We start from the raw sequence: 18,801 nt of genomic DNA on the forward strand, positions 1-18,801 counted from the left end.
TAGGCCACGCCCACACCGGGGGGGAAACAATCCAACGCTCTCCATTGACTTTGCATTGCGTGAGGCGCCTCATTGTCATTTCGGATTATAACAAAAAACAGAAATATGTCTAAAAGCTGAAATGTGACAAGGTGTACAGCAAACAAGCTAAAAAACACAGAAATAAGTTTTTATAAGCTGTCGACCCAAAAAAACAAGCGTTTAAGAAGATAAAAGTGGATAAAGGCAATACGAAGTGAAGCTTCAGCTGAAGAATGGGGAAATTTGGGGATCCTGACACTCAGTATGTCTCAGTATGTGTATGTGTGCAGTAAACATTTTGTCACTGTTAAGTCAAATATCCAAATGTCTGTTTTATATATTATATTTACTGTCGCTGATTATGTTCCCCTCTAGTCGTTGTAGTTCTCAGTGTAATATGACCCGTCGCGCGCTCTGTCTCAATGGCCTGAATCCACTTTTTTGTCCTTAAACGCTCGTTTTTTGGGTCAACAGCTTATAAAAACGTCTGGGTTTTTGCTTCTGGGTTTTGTTTAGCTTGTTTGCTGTTCACCTTGTCACATATCAGCTTTTATACATTGTTCTGTTTTTTGTTATAAGTCCGAAATGACAAAAAGGCCCCTTCACGCAATGCAAAGTCAATGGAGAGCGTTGGATTGTTTTCCCCCCTGGTGGGCGTGGTCTTCAGATTATGACGCGTGTCGCTCTGTCTCTATTGTGAATGTGTGTGTGCTCTGTGTTGTCAGGATGTTATTAATCAGACGAGCGCGGTGGAGGCCGTCGTGGCACGCGCACGATCCCTAAAGGCCAAGTTTGGCATCACTAAAGGAGAGCGGGAGGAAGATGGAGACGAGCTGGAGAGGTAAAGTCTGTTCAGTTTCACCATACAAGTCACTTGCACAGATGCACAATGTTATCAACACGTCATCGGAATCGGCTAAAAAGGACTTAAAAATTATTTATTGGCATCAGCCCCATATTTGCCGAAATGCCTTGCCGATGGGAAAAGGAGTCGCACTGAGAGTTTCTCATTTTTGTTCAGAAAAACTTGCCTCTGCTTATGACTCCACCCTCTTGCTTGATATAGCTCCGCCCCTACTAATCAACATGACTCCACCCTCTTGCTTGATATAGCTCCGCCCCTACTAATCAACATGACTCCACCCTCTTGCTTGATATAGCTCCGCCCCTACTAATCAACATGACTCCACCCTCTTGCTTGATATAGCTCCGCCCCTACTAATCAACATGACTCCACCCTCTTGCTTGATATAGCTCCTCCCCTACTAATCAACATGACTCCACCCTCTTGCTTGATATAGCTCTGCCCCTACTAATCAACATGACTTCACCCTCTTGCTTGATATAGCTCCGCCCCTACTAATCAACATGACTCCACCCTCTTGCTTGATATAGCTCCGCCCCTACTAATCAACATGACTCCACCCTCTTGCTTGATATAGCTCCTCCCCTACTAATCAACATGACTCCACCCTCTTGCTTGATATAGCTCTGCCCCTACTAATCAACATGACTCCACCCTCTTGCTTGATATAGCTCCGCCCCTACTAATCAACATGACTCCACCCTCTTGCTTGATATAGCTCCGCCGCTACTAATCAACATGACTCCACCCTCTTGCTTGATATAGCTCCGCCGCTACTAATCAACATGACTCCACCCTCTTGCTTGATATAGCTCCTCCCCTACTAATCAACATGACTCCACCCTCTTGCTTGATAAAGCTCCTCCCCTACTAATCAACATGACTCCACCCTCTTGCTTGATATAGCTCCACCACTCTTGCTCAACATTACTCCACTCTCCTGCTTGTTATAGCTCCGCCCCTCCCACTTAACATGACTCCACCCTCCTGCTTGATATAGCTCCGCCCCTCCCACTCAACATGACTCCACAGTCCTGTTCAATACAGCTCCGCCCCTTACCCCTCAACACAGCTCCGCCCCTCTTGCTCAGCATGACTCCACCGCAGTCCTGTTCAATATAGCTCCGCCCCTTACCCCTCAACACAGCTCCGCCCCTCTTGCTCAGCATGACTCCACCGCAGTCCTGTTCAATATAGCTCCGCCCCTTACCCCTCAACACAGCTCCGCCCCTCTTGCTCAGCATGACTCCACCGCAGTCCTGTTCAATATAGCTCCGCCCCTTACCCCTCAATACAGCTCCGCCCCTCTTGCTCAGCATTACTCCACCACAGTCCTGTTCAACACATCTCCGTCCTTCTTCCCTCAATACAGCTCCTCTTGCTCAACATGACTGGTATACTTATCATTTTTAACTAGTTTGTAATTTTAGTGCTTCAACTTAAACTCAACGGAAATGAGATGTTGCTTTGGCAACTAGCAAAAATAAAACAGTCTATTATTTCATGTAATGAAAATGTTTTTATGGTTTTGTCTTTAGTCTTAATTAACGATCATAACCCTTGTATATAGAGTACAATATGAGGCTATTGTCAGTATTTTTAGCATTGTTCATTAGTTTCATTTTCACAGTTTAAATTAGCCACAGTATGCTCCTATTTCTGAATTAATTTAGTGAATACTCTTAGGTTAAAGTTACAGTGCTGTTGGTGAAGCCATTCATTATTTCTCCATCCTTGTTCATTGTTCCCTAAATAAATGTTTTAGTCAAAGTTTCAAAGCACAAATGCAATATTGTGCATCCCTGTGTCGAACAAGAGGGGTGGAACAGTATCGAGCAGAGGGTGGAGCCACATTAAGCAAGAGTCTTGTTGAGCAGGATGGGCGAAGCTGTATTGAAGGGGGAAGGAGTAGAACTGTATCAAACAAGGTGTAGTTGTTGAGTGGGAGGGGCGGGGCTATATCAAGTAGGAGGGTGGAGTCTTGTTGAGTGGAAGGGGTGGAGCTATATCAAGCAGGAGGGTGGAGTCTTGTTGAGTCGGAGGGGTGGAGCTATATCAAGCAGGAGGGTGGAGTCTTGTTGAGCAGGAGTGGAGAAGCCGTATTGAGGGGGAGAAGCAGAGCTTTACCAAACAGGAAGGTGGAGTTGTTGAGTGGGAGGGGCGGGTCTATATCAAGCAGGAGGGTGGAGTCTTGTTGAGTGGAAGGGGTGGAGCTATATCAAGCAGAAGGGTGGAGTCTTGTTGAGTCGGAGGGGTGGAGCTATATCAAGCAGGAGGGTGGAGTCTTGTTGAGTCAGAGGGGTGGAGCTATATCAAGCAGGAGGGTGGAGTCTTGTTGAGTGGAAGGGGTGGAGCTATATCAAGCAGAAGGGTGGAGTCTTGTTGAGTCAGAGGGGTGGAGCTATATCAAGCAGGAGGGTGGAGTCTTGTTGAGTCGGAGGGGTGGAGCTATATCAAGCAGGAGGGTGGAGTCTTGTTGAGTCAGAGGGGTGGAGCTATATCAAGCAGGAGGGTGGAGTCTTGTTGAGTGGAAGGGGTTGAGCTATATCAAGCAGGAGGGTGGAGTCTTGTTGAGTCGGAGGGGTTGAGCTATATCAAGCAGGAGGGTGGAGTCTTGTTGAGTCAGAGGGGTGGAGCTATATCAAGCAGGAGGGTGGAGTCTTGTTGAGTGGAAGGGGTTGAGATATATCAAGCAGGAGGGTGGAGTCTTGTTGAGTGGAAGGGGTTGAGCTATATCAAGCAGGAGGGTGGAGTCATGTTGAGTGGAAGGGGTGGAGCTATATCAAGCAGGAGGGTGGAGTCTTGTTGAGTCAGAGGGGTGGAGCTATATCAAGCAGGAGGGTGGAGTCTTGTTGAGTGGAAGGGGTGGAGCTATATCAAGCAGGAGGGTGGAGTCTTGTTGAGTTGGAGGGGTGGAGCTAAATCAAGCAGGAGGGTGGAGTCTTGTTGAGTCGGAGGGGTGGAGCTATATCAAGCAGGAGGGTGGAGTCTTGTTGAGTGGAAGGGGTGGAGCTATATCAAGCAGGAGGGTGGAGTCTTGTTGAGTGGAAGGGGTTGAGCTATATCAAGCAGGAGGGTGGAGTCTTGTTGAGCAGGAGTGGAGAAGCCGTATTGAGGGGGAGAAGCAGAGCTTTACCAAACAGGAAGGTGGAGTTGTTGAGTGGGAGGGGCGGGTCTATATCAAGCAGGAGGGTGGAGTCTTGTTGAGTGGAAGGGGTGGAGCTATATCAAGCAGAAGGGTGGAGTCTTGTTGAGTCGGAGGGGTGGAGCTATATCAAGCAGGAGGGTGGAGTCTTGTTGAGTCAGAGGGGTGGAGCTATATCAAGCAGGAGGGTGGAGTCTTGTTGAGTGGAAGGGGTGGAGCTATATCAAGCAGAAGGGTGGAGTCTTGTTGAGTCAGAGGGGTGGAGCTATATCAAGCAGGAGGGTGGAGTCTTGTTGAGTCGGAGGGGTGGAGCTATATCAAGCAGGAGGGTGGAGTCTTGTTGAGTCAGAGGGGTGGAGCTATATCAAGCAGGAGGGTGGAGTCTTGTTGAGTGGAAGGGGTTGAGCTATATCAAGCAGGAGGGTGGAGTCTTGTTGAGTGGAAGGGGTTGAGCTATATCAAGCAGGAGGGTGGAGTCATGTTGAGTGGAAGGGGTGGAGCTATATCAAGCAGGAGGGTGGAGTCTTGTTGAGTCAGAGGGGTGGAGCTATATCAAGCAGGAGGGTGGAGTCTTGTTGAGTGGAAGGGGTGGAGCTATATCAAGCAGGAGGGTGGAGTCTTGTTGAGTTGGAGGGGTGGAGCTATATCAAGCAGGAGGGTGGAGTCTTGTTGAGTCGGAGGGGTGGAGCTATATCAAGCAGGAGGGTGGAGTCTTGTTGAGTGGAAGGGGTGGAGCTATATCAAGCAGGAGGGTGGAGTCTTGTTGAGTGGAAGGGGTTGAGCTATATCAAGCAGGAGGGTGGAGTCTTGTTGAGCAGGAGTGGAGAAGCCGTATTGAGGGGGAGAAGCAGAGCTTTACCAAACAGGAAGGTGGAGTTGTTGAGTGGGAGGGGCGGGTCTATATCAAGCAGGAGGGTGGAGTCTTGTTGAGTGGAAGGGGTGGAGCTATATCAAGCAGAAGGGTGGAGTCTTGTTGAGTCGGAGGGGTGGAGCTATATCAAGCAGGAGGGTGGAGTCTTGTTGAGTCAGAGGGGTGGAGCTATATCAAGCAGGAGGGTGGAGTCTTGTTGAGTGGAAGGGGTGGAGCTATATCAAGCAGAAGGGTGGAGTCTTGTTGAGTCAGAGGGGTGGAGCTATATCAAGCAGGAGGGTGGAGTCTTGTTGAGTCGGAGGGGTGGAGCTATATCAAGCAGGAGGGTGGAGTCTTGTTGAGTCAGAGGGGTGGAGCTATATCAAGCAGGAGGGTGGAGTCTTGTTGAGTGGAAGGGGTTGAGCTATATCAAGCAGGAGGGTGGAGTCTTGTTGAGTCGGAGGGGTTGAGCTATATCAAGCAGGAGGGTGGAGTCTTGTTGAGTCAGAGGGGTGGAGCTATATCAAGCAGGAGGGTGGAGTCTTGTTGAGTCAGAGGGGTGGAGCTATATCAAGCAGGAGGGTGGAGTCTTGTTGAGTGGAAGGGGTTGAGCTATATCAAGCAGGAGGGTGGAGTCTTGTTGAGTGGAAGGGGTTGAGCTATATCAAGCAGGAGGGTGGAGTCATGTTGAGTGGAAGGGGTGGAGCTATATCAAGCAGGAGGGTGGAGTCTTGTTGAGCAGGAGTGACGAAGCCGTATTGAGGGGGAGAAGCAGAGCTTTACCAAACAGGAAGGTGGAGTTGTTGAGTCAGAGGGGTGGAGCTATATCAAGCAGGAGGGTGGAGTCTTGTTGAGTCAGAGGGGTGGAGCTATATCAAGCAGGAGGGTGGAGTCTTGTTGAGTCAGAGGGGTGGAGCTATATCAAGCAGGAGGGTGGAGTCTTGTTGAGTGGAAGGGGTTGAGCTATATCAAGCAGGAGGGTGGAGTCTTGTTGAGTGGAAGGGGTTGAGCTATATCAAGCAGGAGGGTGGAGTCATGTTGAGTCGGAGGGGTGGAGCTATATCAAGCCGGAGGGTGGAGTCTTGTTACGCAAGAGGGGCGGAGCTATATAGAAGGGGGAGGAGCAGAGCTGTATCAAACAGGAATGTGGAGTCGTGTTGAATGGGAGAGGTGGGGCTATCTCAAACAGAAGGGGCGGAGCCATGTCGCGCAGGAGGGGCGGAGCATGTGCTGTCAGTCTGACAGGGGCAGGAAGGGCATGTCAGTCGAGTCTCCTGGCACTCGTTAGTTCCCAGGGGCCGCTTGGGGCCACAGCAGCTGGACAAGACACACACACCGGCCTCATTAAGACAAGACCCCGAGCAGCCCGCAGGAACAAAGACAGTTCACTGCAGGTGTGTGTGTGTGTGTGTGATTGTGTTGAACAGGCTGAATTCATAACCACACACACGCACACAGGCACAGTTGTTTTTCTCCATTTCTCAGACGAATATGAACATGATAAATATTCCTCTTCCCTCATCTAAACACTCTGGCATCCTGTACAGCCACTGTCTCACACACACTACAGCGTTCCTCCTGTCTGTCTCTCAGGTTTGTGAGTCTTCTGCTGGAGGAGCCCGAGGTGTCTGTGGTCGGTGCAGGTCGAGGTCCAGCTGGGAGCATCATACATAAGCTGTTCGTCAGTTCTCAGCGGGTAAACACACACACACACACACACCTGACCGGTGTAGGGTTTAATGTTTTATCTTAACTGGATTCTCTCTTCTCAGAGACAATGGGCCAGAATCGACCAAAAGGAAAATACTAATATTGTGCAATGTGCATCCATGCTTGCTTTTGATAAAAGCATCTGCCAAATGCTTACATGTGAATGTTTAATTCTGAGCTTACTAATGTTCGTGTGACGCTTTACAATAAGGTCCCATTAGTTAATGCATTAATTAACATTAACAATAAGCAATAAAGTTAGTTATATACACTCACCTAAAGGATTATTAGGAACACCTGTTCAATTTCTCATTAATGCAATTATCTAATCAGCCAATCACATGGCAGTTGCTTCAATGCATTTAGGGGTGTGGTCCTGGTCAAGACAATCTCCTGAACTCCACACTGAATGTCGGAATGGGAAAGAAAGTTGATTTAAGCAATTTTGAGCGTGGCATGGTTGTTGGTGCCAGACGGGCCGGTCTGAGTATTTCACAATCTGCTCAGTTACTGGGATTTTCACACACAACCATTTCTAGGGTTTACAAAGAATGGTGTGAAAAGGGAAAAACATCCAGTATGCGGCAGTCCTGTGGGCGAAAATGCCTTGTTGATGCTAGAGGTCAGAGGAGAATGGGCCGACTGATTCAAGCTGATAGAAGAGCAACTTTGACTGAAATAACCACTCGTTACAACCGAGGTCTGCAGCAAAGCATTTGTGAAGCCACAACACACACAACCTTGAGGCGGATGGGCTACAACAGCAGAAGACCCCACCGGGTACCACTCATCTCCACTACAAATAGGAAGAAGAGGCGACAATTTGCACCAAAATTGGACAGTTGAAGACTGGAAAAATGTTGCCTGGTCTGATGAGTCTGGATTTCTGTTGAGACATTCAGATGGTAGAGTCAGAATTTGCCGTAAACAGAATGAGAACATGGATCCATCATGCCTTGTTCCCACTGTGCAGGCTGGTGGTGGTGGTGTAATGGTGTGGGGGATGTTTTCTTGGCACACTTTAGGCCCCTTAGTGCCAGTTGGGCATCGTTTAAATGCCACGGCCTACCTGAGCATTGTTTCTGACCATGTCCATCCCTTTATGAGCACCATGTCCCCATCCTCTGATGGCTACTTCCAGCAGGATAATGCACCGGCACAAAGCTCCAATCATTTCAAATTGGTTTCTTGAACATGACAATGAGTTCACTGGACTAAAATGGCCCCACAGTCTCCAGATCTCAACCCAATAGAGCATCTTTGGGATGTGGTGGAACGGGAGCTTCGTGCCCTGGATGTGCATCCCACAAATCTCCATCAACTGCAAGATGCTCTCCTATCAATATGGCCAACATTTCTAAAGAATGCTTTCAGCACCTTGTGGAATCAATGCCACGTAGAATTAAGGCAGTTCTGAAGGCGAAAGGACGTCAAACACAGCATTAGTGTGTTCCTAATAATCCTTTAGGTGAGTGTACATCATTAAATAATATTAACTGAAACAACTATAATGCTTTTTTCATTGTTAGTTTATGTAAAGTAATGTAGTTAGCCAATGTTAACAAATGTAACCTTATAGTAAAGTGTTTTCCGAGACGTTGGCTAAATCAACAGGACGGTCACGTGTTGTTAATGGTATAAACGCTTCATATCTAATGCCTCAAAGCGACTTTAGCAACAGGAAGAGCCAAGGGTTTAAAAAATACATTTAAAAATCTGCTCGAGCTGTTTTTCTGTTTGTCATAATTAGCTAAATTAATGAAATGCAGCAGATGTCTTAGTTTCATTTAGAGCTTTAATGTGACACAGAGGTAATTAAACACGCCAGGCGAGTGATTTGTTTAAAAAAAGATTCTTATCGAGTTGATGAACGACTCGCGTTAGTCTTGTGTTTGAGTTAGTAGTGGTTTAGTCAGTGGCGGTCTCACGAAGAGGTGTCCAGGTCGGATTATGCAGTGAAATTGGTTGATTTCACTGGTCAAATCTAACCTGGAAACCTGGAAAGCAGCATTTAAAAAAAAAAATTTGTTTAATTATGCAAAATATAATGCATAATTGATCTCTTTTGACTTGAGGTATTTCCATGAGATTCACCTGAAACCTCATTTACCCCGTTAGTTCTTAATATTAGTCACTTCCATTTGTGTCACCGTCATTCCCAGGATGCACTTATGCTTAATGGTCCCAGTATAAATTGTAATTCTCGGCTACTTAAAGTTAAACAGGCCGAAAATGCGATATGGGCGTTGAAATGTCAGCCGTCGGGGTTTTCGAGGTGAGCTTCTGTCTCACAAGTTTTCTTTAAGTGAGAAATGTTTGAAATTTGAGTTTGTTTGCCTGAAACTCTTGTTCAATTACCACCACCACCCTCCCCCCTCCTCCGTCTGCAGTGTGTGTGTGTGTGTGTGTGTGTGTGTGTGTGTGTGTGTGTGTGTGTGTGTGTGTGTGTGTGTGTGTGTGTGTGTGTGTGTGTGTGTGTGTGTGTGTGTGTGTGTGTGTGTGTGTGTGTGTGTGTGTGTGTGTGTGTGTGTGTGAGAGAGAGAGAGAGGACTAAATTATAGCCTGTGTGTTGCCAGGCTGCAAATAGAAAGGCAATAATTATCCCAAGCATCCCCATGTAAATCATGTGAAATCAGGGATTCAAATGAGGTGAGATTTCCTGGAAGAAAGAGAAAAGAGAGAGAGAACGAGAGGAGGAGAGACAACGGCTGGGTTTTGTTGCATGTGTTTATGATTATGTGCTATATCTCACAGAAAACGCTCTTATTTGCTCTGATTGATCATGTTTTGGATGTTTGCAGTGCGTCGCCTATGAACAGATCATGTGGTGCCGTGACCCGGACTCATCCAAAGCATTACTGCACCAACAACCAATCAGATTCTTTATACATTTTTGGTTTCGTTTTATAGGAATAACAAGATTTATACTCATGTTTAGCACTTCCCTCTTTAGGGATGAATCTCGCCCTCGGATTTCAACCCTAAAATCAAAATAGACATATTACGCTTAAAGGAACACGCCAATTTTTTTGAAAATAGTCTCATTTTCCAGCTCCTCAAAGCTCTTGATTATTACGCAGGAATGAGAGTTTAGTTCTTAGCCATATCGGTCTAAAAAATCACAACTTCTCATTTTCCGTTGGTCTTAGTGCACGATGTAACTACAGAAGAGTCAAGCTTTAAATAGGAAAAGTATCAAAAGTATTTGGTCATTTTTAGAGCGAGATGCTAACGGTCTAATCACATTCAATGATCTATGCTAAGCTATGCTAAAAGTGCAGACCCGGAGATCGGCTGAATGGATTCAAAAACTGTAAAACTCAACTCTTTAACTCTAGAGGAGACGGAAAATGAGCCTATTTTCGAAAATAATGGCGTGTTCCTTTAAATAAGACCAAGCTTATGGAACCATTAAGATTTTTGTAGCATTTATTGTTGTGACAACTAACCACATTCCCACTCGCATTTTGCTTGATGATTCTCATTACTCAGGGTTTCAGCATATCTTAATTTGACCTTCCACAATTTAAGGCCTTAAATTGGGGCAGAAAGTCTTGAATTCAATATCATGGCATTAAATTAGTGCCCTATGATTTCTGACCGAATTGCAGAATCTATTAATAAAAATAGAATTTACTGTATAATGCAGAAAGTCATGAAAGTAGGTCAGTACACTTCGTTTTCACTTAAATTTCATCATTTACTCACCCTTATGTCGTTTCAACCCATAGACTGTAAATAAATATGGGCGTAGTGTCCGTGACATCACCCATAGGATCTGAAGAGAGTTTCTGAACCCTAAAAGTCGGCCGTTGTCGTCTTGGAAGCGTTTCACTCCCGGATAACAGAAAATGGGCAAAGAGGCGGGACATGGGCGGAGCTAAGCTGATGTGACGACTAACAGACAGCAGACAAACGCCAATCCACCTGTCACTCAAAGTGGCCACGCCCTTAATTATGCAGAACTTTAATGCTTTATATAATGTAAACAAATGAGTTATAAAATAATTCACCCCCCTCACAGTCGTCATGAAGGGCAACATTAGCCGTATAGACCAAAAGCACAGTTTGTCCCAGACTGTAAACATGTGTTCTTCTGCTGTAAAGTTGGGCATTTTAACATGAGCTCAATGAGATTCTGCTTCTTCTGGAGTCTGTCTCTAGTGGCCAGTCCATGAACTGCAGTTTAAGTCACTTCCGTATCGGCTTCAAGAGAAACTGCGGGAGGAGCCGCTTGTTCCAAACCCCATAAGACTGTGGTTCTTCATATAAAGCAATCAAGTCTCTTCAGAAAATCTGGAATAAACCACTTGATTCGTATGGATCAGTTTTACAATCTCTTTATGAACTTTTTGAAGCCTCAGAGTGGAAGTTGCTTAGACTGTCAATGAAAGGACAGAAATCTGTCAGATTTCATTAAAAATATCTTCATTTGTGTTCTGAAGATGAACGAAAGTCAGTCAAAGAGTCCAGACAGATTCACATGAATAACTATAAAACAAAAAATAAATAAAACAGATTTCATAGGGCCCTAAATGTAATTTGATGCACTGCAAAAAAATTGTTCTTCCTCAGGATTTTAGTTTTCCAGTTCAAATTTAAAACATCCTTAAATCAAGAGACATTTACAAAACATTACATTACATTTAGCAAAATTAAGTCTTATTTTCTGAGAAATTGAACAAAATTAGGTGTCTTAAAACAAGAACAAATATCTGTCATTGGGTATGAACATTACTTACATTTGAATTAAGTTGATTTTAATTAACCCATTGGCACAATCTTGTATTAATCATAAAATCACTTTCCCAAGATTTCTCATCTCAAACTTTAAGCTATTTTTTGTCAAATTGATAAAAAAAAAGTAATGCAGATATGTTGAAAATTGTATTTTCAAACTTTGAATTCAAACAAAAAAACTTATAGTGTGCTTAGACATTTACATTATGAGAACATATTAACGTGTTGTGTTCCCTTCATTTTATTCCTTAAATTTTCATTAATAAAGCTCTTAAATTTACCTTCATCAGGGTTCCCACTCATCCTGGAAAACCTGGAAAATTGATGACAAATTTTCCAGTCCTGGAAAACACATGGAAAATTATAGAAAATAGTAAAATGTCCTGGAAAATCTTTTTGTTGTCTGGGAAAATTCTTTAAAAAAAAAGTTATTTCTTTAGCCGAGTATAAAGAGTTTATCGCTGGCCCAAACAACTAGCGCTAGTTGCAGAAAGCACATGTTCAGGAATGCTGAGTTTGATGCGTATGAGTAGTATTTTGAATAATGATGTTTAGTCTTGTGTTGCCACTTGCAGCAGTTAGCTAATGCTAATGCTATTAACTGCTCAAATGTATGCAGTGAATGTTAACTCGTAAGCTGCTACCTAATCACATCATTCTGATATAAAGTCACATTTGTGTGTTATAAAGTCAGAATTGCAAGATATAGTCAGAATTGCGTGATATATACTCGCAATTCTATACTTTTCTTCACAGTTGAATTTTTTGCGCAGTTGCGAGTTTATCTCTTGCAATTCTGACAATTTCTCCGAATTGTGAGATCTAAACTGCAGTTGCAAGTTATAAAGTCCAATTCTGAGGAAAAAAGAATTGCGACAATTTTCGCGTTTATCACAAATATGAAAACTCGCAATTGCGAGAAAGTCCGAATAGCGAGATAAAAAGTCACAATTACCTTTTCTTTCTATTCTGTGGTGTAAACAAGCTTCCATAGTCATAATGTATGATTAAGAGCTCATATTGAAAAATGCTGGATTGTTAAGTAATGGTAATAAACAGTACGGCTTTTAAAGACTTGAGATGATCCTCGTCTTTTATTCTTGCCGTAGTAAAATTGAAACTGTCCTAGAAAAGTACAGTAAAATGGTTGCTGAAAAAGAGTGGGAACCCTGTTCATAAAACCTGCAGAAACCCTGATTACTGTCAATGTAACTTGTGCTTAGTCGTCATTATAATATTGCTACCAATAATCGTAATGGTTTTAATATTTGACAGTTTTGTTGTGCATTTTTTTGCTTGAAATATGACCTGCACGTGTCGAGTGGTTGCACGTTTACAGCATGCATTGCGGCATGGACTGAACTTTTTTAAAAAGTGCTCTTATTTGGCCTTGTATTTTGTGTTGTTCCTTTTCTTCATCTTTTTTGTTTGTTTGTTTGTTCTCTCCTAACACCGCTTGTCTGTCACTCTTGTCAAGTTGGCCGACTCCAGTGACGAGGTAAAATCAGCAACATCCGACACTATACACCATTCACTGCGAGAGAAAAAACAATGCTCTTCCTCAGTATTTGTGTCTTGTTTTCCAGTACGAGCATTCTTACATCAGGATGCATTTACTGGAGAAGATTTCAGTAAACAAGACCTAATATCTTCACAAGTTGCATGTTGATTTAAGAATGCTTAGATATTTGTACTGTACAAGACAAACACTGAATAAGAAAAGCATTTCGCTGCAGTGTTTCAGACAGATGCTGATGTCAATGAGGAACACAATCTGGATTATCATCTGTAGAAACTGAACGTCTGTCACTAATCGCTGCTTTCTGATTTTCATCCTCACGTTGATTCGTTCTCATTCTGTGCGCATCCAGGGCTTCCTGATGGACGTGGAGGTTTGTTTTTAGACGCGTCTCAGTGCCGTAGAGATAGTGAGTGATGTTCTCCGTGTGTAGTGTAGTCATTTTAGGACACATGCTTTAGCTCATGCCTCGCTGTGTCACAGATGCTGTAGGTCGATCTGAAACCAGAATGTTTCTTTCGCCACGTTCAGTCTCTGAGATGTGAACAGACATTTGCTAATTTGCAATCAGCTTTGCAATTAGAGGAATTTGTTCATGTTCGGGGGGGAAAAAGAGATTGTGCAGTCTCAACACGCTCATTTAAGTCTCACAGAGAGCGTCTTTGCTTTGTTGCTCCTTGACTCTCTGGTAAAAGACAAACAGTTGTCTGCATATTACACCGATCAGGCATAACATTATGATCCTAATATTGTGTTGGTCCCCCTTTTGCTGCCAAATCAGCCCTGACCCGTCGTGGCATGGCCACCCCTTAAGATGTGCTGTGTGGCACCAAGATGTTAGCAGCAGATCCTTTAAGTCCTGTAAGTTGCGAGGTGGGATCTCCATGGATCGGTCTTGTTTGTTCTGCACATCCCACAGATGCTCGATTTGATTGAGATCTGGGGAATTTAGTGGCAAGGTCAACGCCTCAAACTCGTTGTTGTGCTCCTCAAACAATTCCTGAAGCATTTGTGCTTTGTGGCGCCGCATTTTCTGCTGAAAGAGCCACAGCCACCAGGGAATACCGTTTCTGTGAAAGGCTGGACATGGTACAAACAGTTTAATAAGAAGATTTTTAATAAAGACAGTACATTAGCGTATACAGAAGGAGCCATCTTGGAAAACAGTCTCGACGAGTCGAGCCACGGTTGAGTAATCCGCCATCTCTTTAGTGTGTATCCTTTGGAAGCTCTAGTCTCTGTTGCGTTTAAAATTATTTGTATTGATTTATTTTCTCTGTTGCGTTCATTGCTTTCTCCCGGAAACAACGGACCATATGAGATTCACAGTCTCAGTTCATCATTTAGCACAGCGTTCGTGGCTCGACTCGTCCAGACTGTTTTCCAAGATGGCTCCTGTCTGTATACGCGTAATGTACTGTCTTTATAAAGTATCTTCTTATTAAACTGTTTGTTCACTTACAAAGTTCTCAATGCTTCGGTTTGCATGTAGGGATCCTCATTATGCTCCTGTGTTAGCGTGAGGCTATTTTGAGCCTTGTTAGTGGTATTAAAGGGTTAGTTCATCCAAAAATGAAAATTCTGTCATTAATTACTTACCCTCATGTCGTTCGACACCCGTCAGACCTCCGTTCATCTTCAGACACAAATGAAGATATTTTAGTGTAAATCTGATGGCTCTGAAAGGCCTCCATTGGCTCAATGCACTTTACACTCTCAAGACCCTTAAAAGGCACTAAAGACGTCGTTACAAAGTCCATCTCACTACAGTGGTTCTACAATAACTTTATGAATCGGTAGTAGTGCACATAGTGCATAGTGATGACGATTTCAAAACACGGCATCATGAAGCTTCGAAGCGTTATGAATCAGCGAGTCGATTCAGCAGTTTGAATCGCTAAATTTCAGCAGTTTGACACGCGATCCGAATCATGAATCGACTCACTGATTCATAACGCTTCGAAGCTTCATGAGGCCGTGTTTTGAAATCGTCATCACTATATAAGTCGTTATTTAGGGTTTTTTTGCGCACAAAAACTATTCCCGCCGATTCATAAAGTTATTGTAGAACCACTGTAGTGAGATGGACTTTGTAACGACGTCTTTAGTGTCTTTTAAGGGTCTTGAGAGTGTAAAGTGCATTGAGCCAATGGAGGCCTTTCAGAGCATCAGATTTACACTAAAATATCTTCATTTGTGTTCTGAAGATGAACGGAGGTCTTACGGGTGTCGAACGACATGAGGGTAAGTAATTATATTTTTGGGTGAACTAACCCTTTAACTAGCGATTTAATTTGACTTATTCTATGCCCCATATACTAGCGTTAATCTGTTTTTAGAGATAAAACTCTTTACATTCGATTTTCATGAAAACGCATCCCAGAGAACAATCTACTCGGTACCCATGTGTTAATTATCCCTAGGTTCATTTTTCACCAGAGTTGTCCTTAAAGCCTTGTCTGTGAAACCGGCCCGTTAAGTTTGAATCAGCTATAAAACAGATGTTTTCAGGAAAACCCTTGATGAAAAGTGTGATGTGTTTTGTGTGCTGATGTGTTCAGGCCGCCCTGTTGGCGCCAATGGAGGAAGAAACGGGTCGTTCGGGAGGGACGGATGACAGGAAAGCGGTTCCGGATTTTCCGCCCCCCGCCGGACGGGAGATCCTCCTGCGGACCTGCGTCCCGCGTCCCGCGCCGTACTCCAAAGCCCTGCCCCAGCGGCTCTTCTGCGTGCTCATGCGGGACGAGTTCAGGCTAGCCGGAGCCTTCTCATCCGACACCTCCTTCTTCTGAGCGCATCCGCTGTGTGCGGGACGGGTTGGTTAAATGGGACACGGCTTCAGTGAAATAAGCGAGCGTTGGTGTCCTGCTGTTCTTAAACGATTCACGTGTAATCACGGGAAACGGCTGTTTCTGGATCGGCCCTCAAGGCAACAGCACTTCTGAGGGTCTCATCACCTCTGCTTGGATGTTAAAATGGTTTTATATCTGTTGGGTTTTCACACATGCTAATAATATCAGTTCCCCTACTGTGTGTTTGATGAGAGCAGCTTTAGATTGACTTTTCAATGCTTCGCCTTAGGAAACACCATCCAAACACACACACACGTTACTCATTGACTAGTAGTGGTAAATAGCTGAGGTCATGTAGCATTTAGCATCATTGTATCGGTTTCCGTCTCGGATCAGAGGTGAGATGCGTTCAGACATTTCTATATATCGCTCTTGTGCTGCTTTTCCCTTCGCCTGAACATCAGTCACTTTCTGCTAATGACATTAATGTAGACGTCTGTCTGATGATGTATTGTCAGTCTGTGCTATTAGTCGGCTGAGGTCGATCTCATCCATTTTGACCGGATCTAAATGTCAAACCAATATGATCATCTGCATTGTAAGAATTTCCCAATTCAGTCGATGAAAATAATAAAACGTCTGAACATAATTAGGCTTTCCAGCCAAACTTGTTATTGTCGTTGCTCTCGTTTCATGATCATTGGCTCATTAGCGCTTTGTGCCGCTCGCGGTGCTTTAATTGCATTAAGGGCTTTAAATGAATGCTGACGTAGATCGTTAATACGGGACGTTAGTTTGAGTAACTTCTGCTCCGGATCAAACGGGTGCTTCGCGATTCTGTTTCAGCTGGTGAATAACTCTCTGAACTCTATGATGTCTTACGACCCCTGAAACTTTCACACATCGAATGATAACTGTAACAATAATATAGCTGTGAGCAGCAATTATCGGGGCCTTTAAGCCAGTGTGTAAACATTTTTTTATTTAGCAAGCATGTAACCACTTAGATCATAGAAGGAAAAGACCATTTACAGCCAATGCAGGCAATTTACTATAGGAAATATATGGTTTTTAAAGATTTTTAAAAGTTATAGCACCACCTATGGGCCAATCTCCATAAATGTTTGCATGTTTGTTGAAAATCACGTCGCATGTGCTCGCCTATTATTGTGAAGTTTTGAGTTTTCGTTTTTAATTTATAGGCTTTTGAGTGTATTTTGCCAAACCCTTTTTCTAAATGACCCTATTATAGGCATCCAAATGCAAAAGTTAAACTTTTTTATAATTATTGATCTTGAGAGTCCAGAGACTTGTACTGAATTTGTTTTATTCAAAACCTAGGACTAGTTCGCAAAAGCTATTATATATATATTTAATGAACGATTTGATTGACAGCAGTGTTTTTGAAGCAAAGTTCTTCAGTATGAGGAGATCTATCAAATGATATGAATATTGTGTGGATGTGTGAAACACCACGTTATTACAGAGGCGTAAAACTTGTAAGCGCCACCTTGAGGCAGATTTCTTGCAAAATTCTTACAGACCCCTAGGGTCATGAATCGAACGTGCCCACCGAGTTTCATTCCGATCGGCCTCCATTAACCTTGTCTAATAGGTGCTCAAATTTCATTGGCTGATGGCAGCCATGTTTTATGAGATACACCAATGTCCCCATAGACAATCATGGCTCCTTGGACAAAGACACTGCATGCCAATTTTCAAGTCAATCGGACAAGTAGCCATTTTTATGTTTTTTTTCATCTTATAGCGCCACCAAGTGGCCAATCATCGCAATTTTTACTGTAATCTCAGATTGAGCTCATACACATGTGTACCAAGTTTGGTGATAATATCTAATTCCGTTCTCGAGTTATAGCCATTTTAGTAAAATTGGCTCCACCCACTTCAAACATTTGCCACCCCTTAACGACCGTGAATCAAAATTTCTACCTTTTTTTTAATTTATTTTTTTGATAATTATTGATATTCAGACTCCAAAGAATATTTCTGCACTGGTTTGGTTCCGATTGGGCGAAAACCCTAGGACTAGTTCGCTAAAGGTTTTTGACAAAATTCAAAATGGTGGAAAATGAGAAAATGGCAGAAAATTACAAAATGGCAGAAAATGACAAAATGGCGGAAAATTACAAAATGGCGGAAAGGAAATCGGAGATATACATTTTGTTCGTCTTGAGCCAAGGCTTCCAATGATACAAGACACATGTTCACACTTTCTGTGAATTGCAGCGATCCATTTGCTTCTCTTTTCTGTAGCTTTTGACAGCCTGTAAAAAATATACCTCAGATTTCTTGTCAAAACTGTTTGTACCATCAATCATTCACGCTGAAAACCAGTCTTTTCGCCAGTCAGTGGGCGTAACCAGCCATCAAGTGCATACACATAGTTTTGTGACATCGTCAATGACTGGCCTAGCAGCAGAATACAGCGTTTGTGTCAATGTTTTGACAACGTTTTCATCTGTACGAGAAAAACACAAACACGTTTCTGTTTTTAGGACATCATTGTCGTGTAAATGTGCCCTGGAAGTGATTCCGACGATGTCGTTCCTCTGTCATGGCCTGCTATTCTTTTACTTTTTCGATGATTTAAAAAGTGAGCACCGTGATTGGCTGTGGACTTTTCTGGTGGGCTGATTTGCAAAACCTCACAACACTGTTAAGGTGATGATACAATGGGCAACATTTTGAGCAATGATGAATCATCATCTTAAGAGAACCAGTCCATTGCCCTAATTAGTTACCCTCTGTCTCATCTGGTTGCCTGTTGACTCAAAAGGTCCACCATCTCACGCACAGCGCTCACAAACTCACTCTTTTGAAGCGATAACTCTTGACTCTTTGAATTTGACACAAGCGCGATATGATATGTGAACATTAAAGGCTCTGTGGAAGTGGTACACAATGGCAATTACAAGCTTTTCAACACACACAGTGCCACCACTATTCAAAATTCGGCATGTATATTTACACCAAGTACAAATCGCCTGCCTTGTTGGCAGAGGCTATTTACACTAACTCCGCCCACTCACGTCTGATTGGGCCTGATAAAATTACGGATGATGCGTGGCAGAGAGTTCTGAATCCACCTTTTCCCATCACATATCGGATCGTAAAGCAATTTATTTTAATTAAAAATTA

The 18,801-nt window shown here is 43.4% G+C and overlaps 1 protein-coding gene across 3 annotated transcripts in view; it reads left to right on the plus strand.

Annotated features, from left to right (window-relative positions):
* rab3gap1 (RAB3 GTPase activating protein subunit 1) overlaps positions 1-17,957 on the plus strand; it is a 91,973-nt gene extending 74,016 nt beyond the window's left edge. Inside the window, exons 22-26 of one of the 3 annotated variants that reach the window (XM_079822416.1) lie at positions 747-862; positions 6,475-6,577; positions 12,809-12,829; positions 13,203-13,223; positions 15,412-17,957. In XM_079822416.1, the coding sequence (XP_079678542.1) occupies positions 747-862; positions 6,475-6,577; positions 12,809-12,829; positions 13,203-13,223; positions 15,412-15,642 (492 nt within the window). In that variant the 3' untranslated portion in view covers positions 15,643-17,957. Of the gene's footprint in view, positions 1-746; positions 863-6,474; positions 6,578-6,653; positions 6,936-12,808; positions 12,830-13,202; positions 13,224-15,411 lie in introns of those variants that run through there. The other 2 variants (XM_079822417.1, XM_079822418.1) reach the window with 2 other exon arrangements.
* Positions 17,958-18,801: the final 844 nt, after the last annotated feature.

This window comes from Gobio gobio (assembly GCF_949357685.1).
Source record: "Gobio gobio genome assembly, chromosome: 7".
In the NCBI taxonomy this organism is placed as follows: domain Eukaryota; kingdom Metazoa; phylum Chordata; class Actinopteri; order Cypriniformes; family Gobionidae; genus Gobio; species Gobio gobio.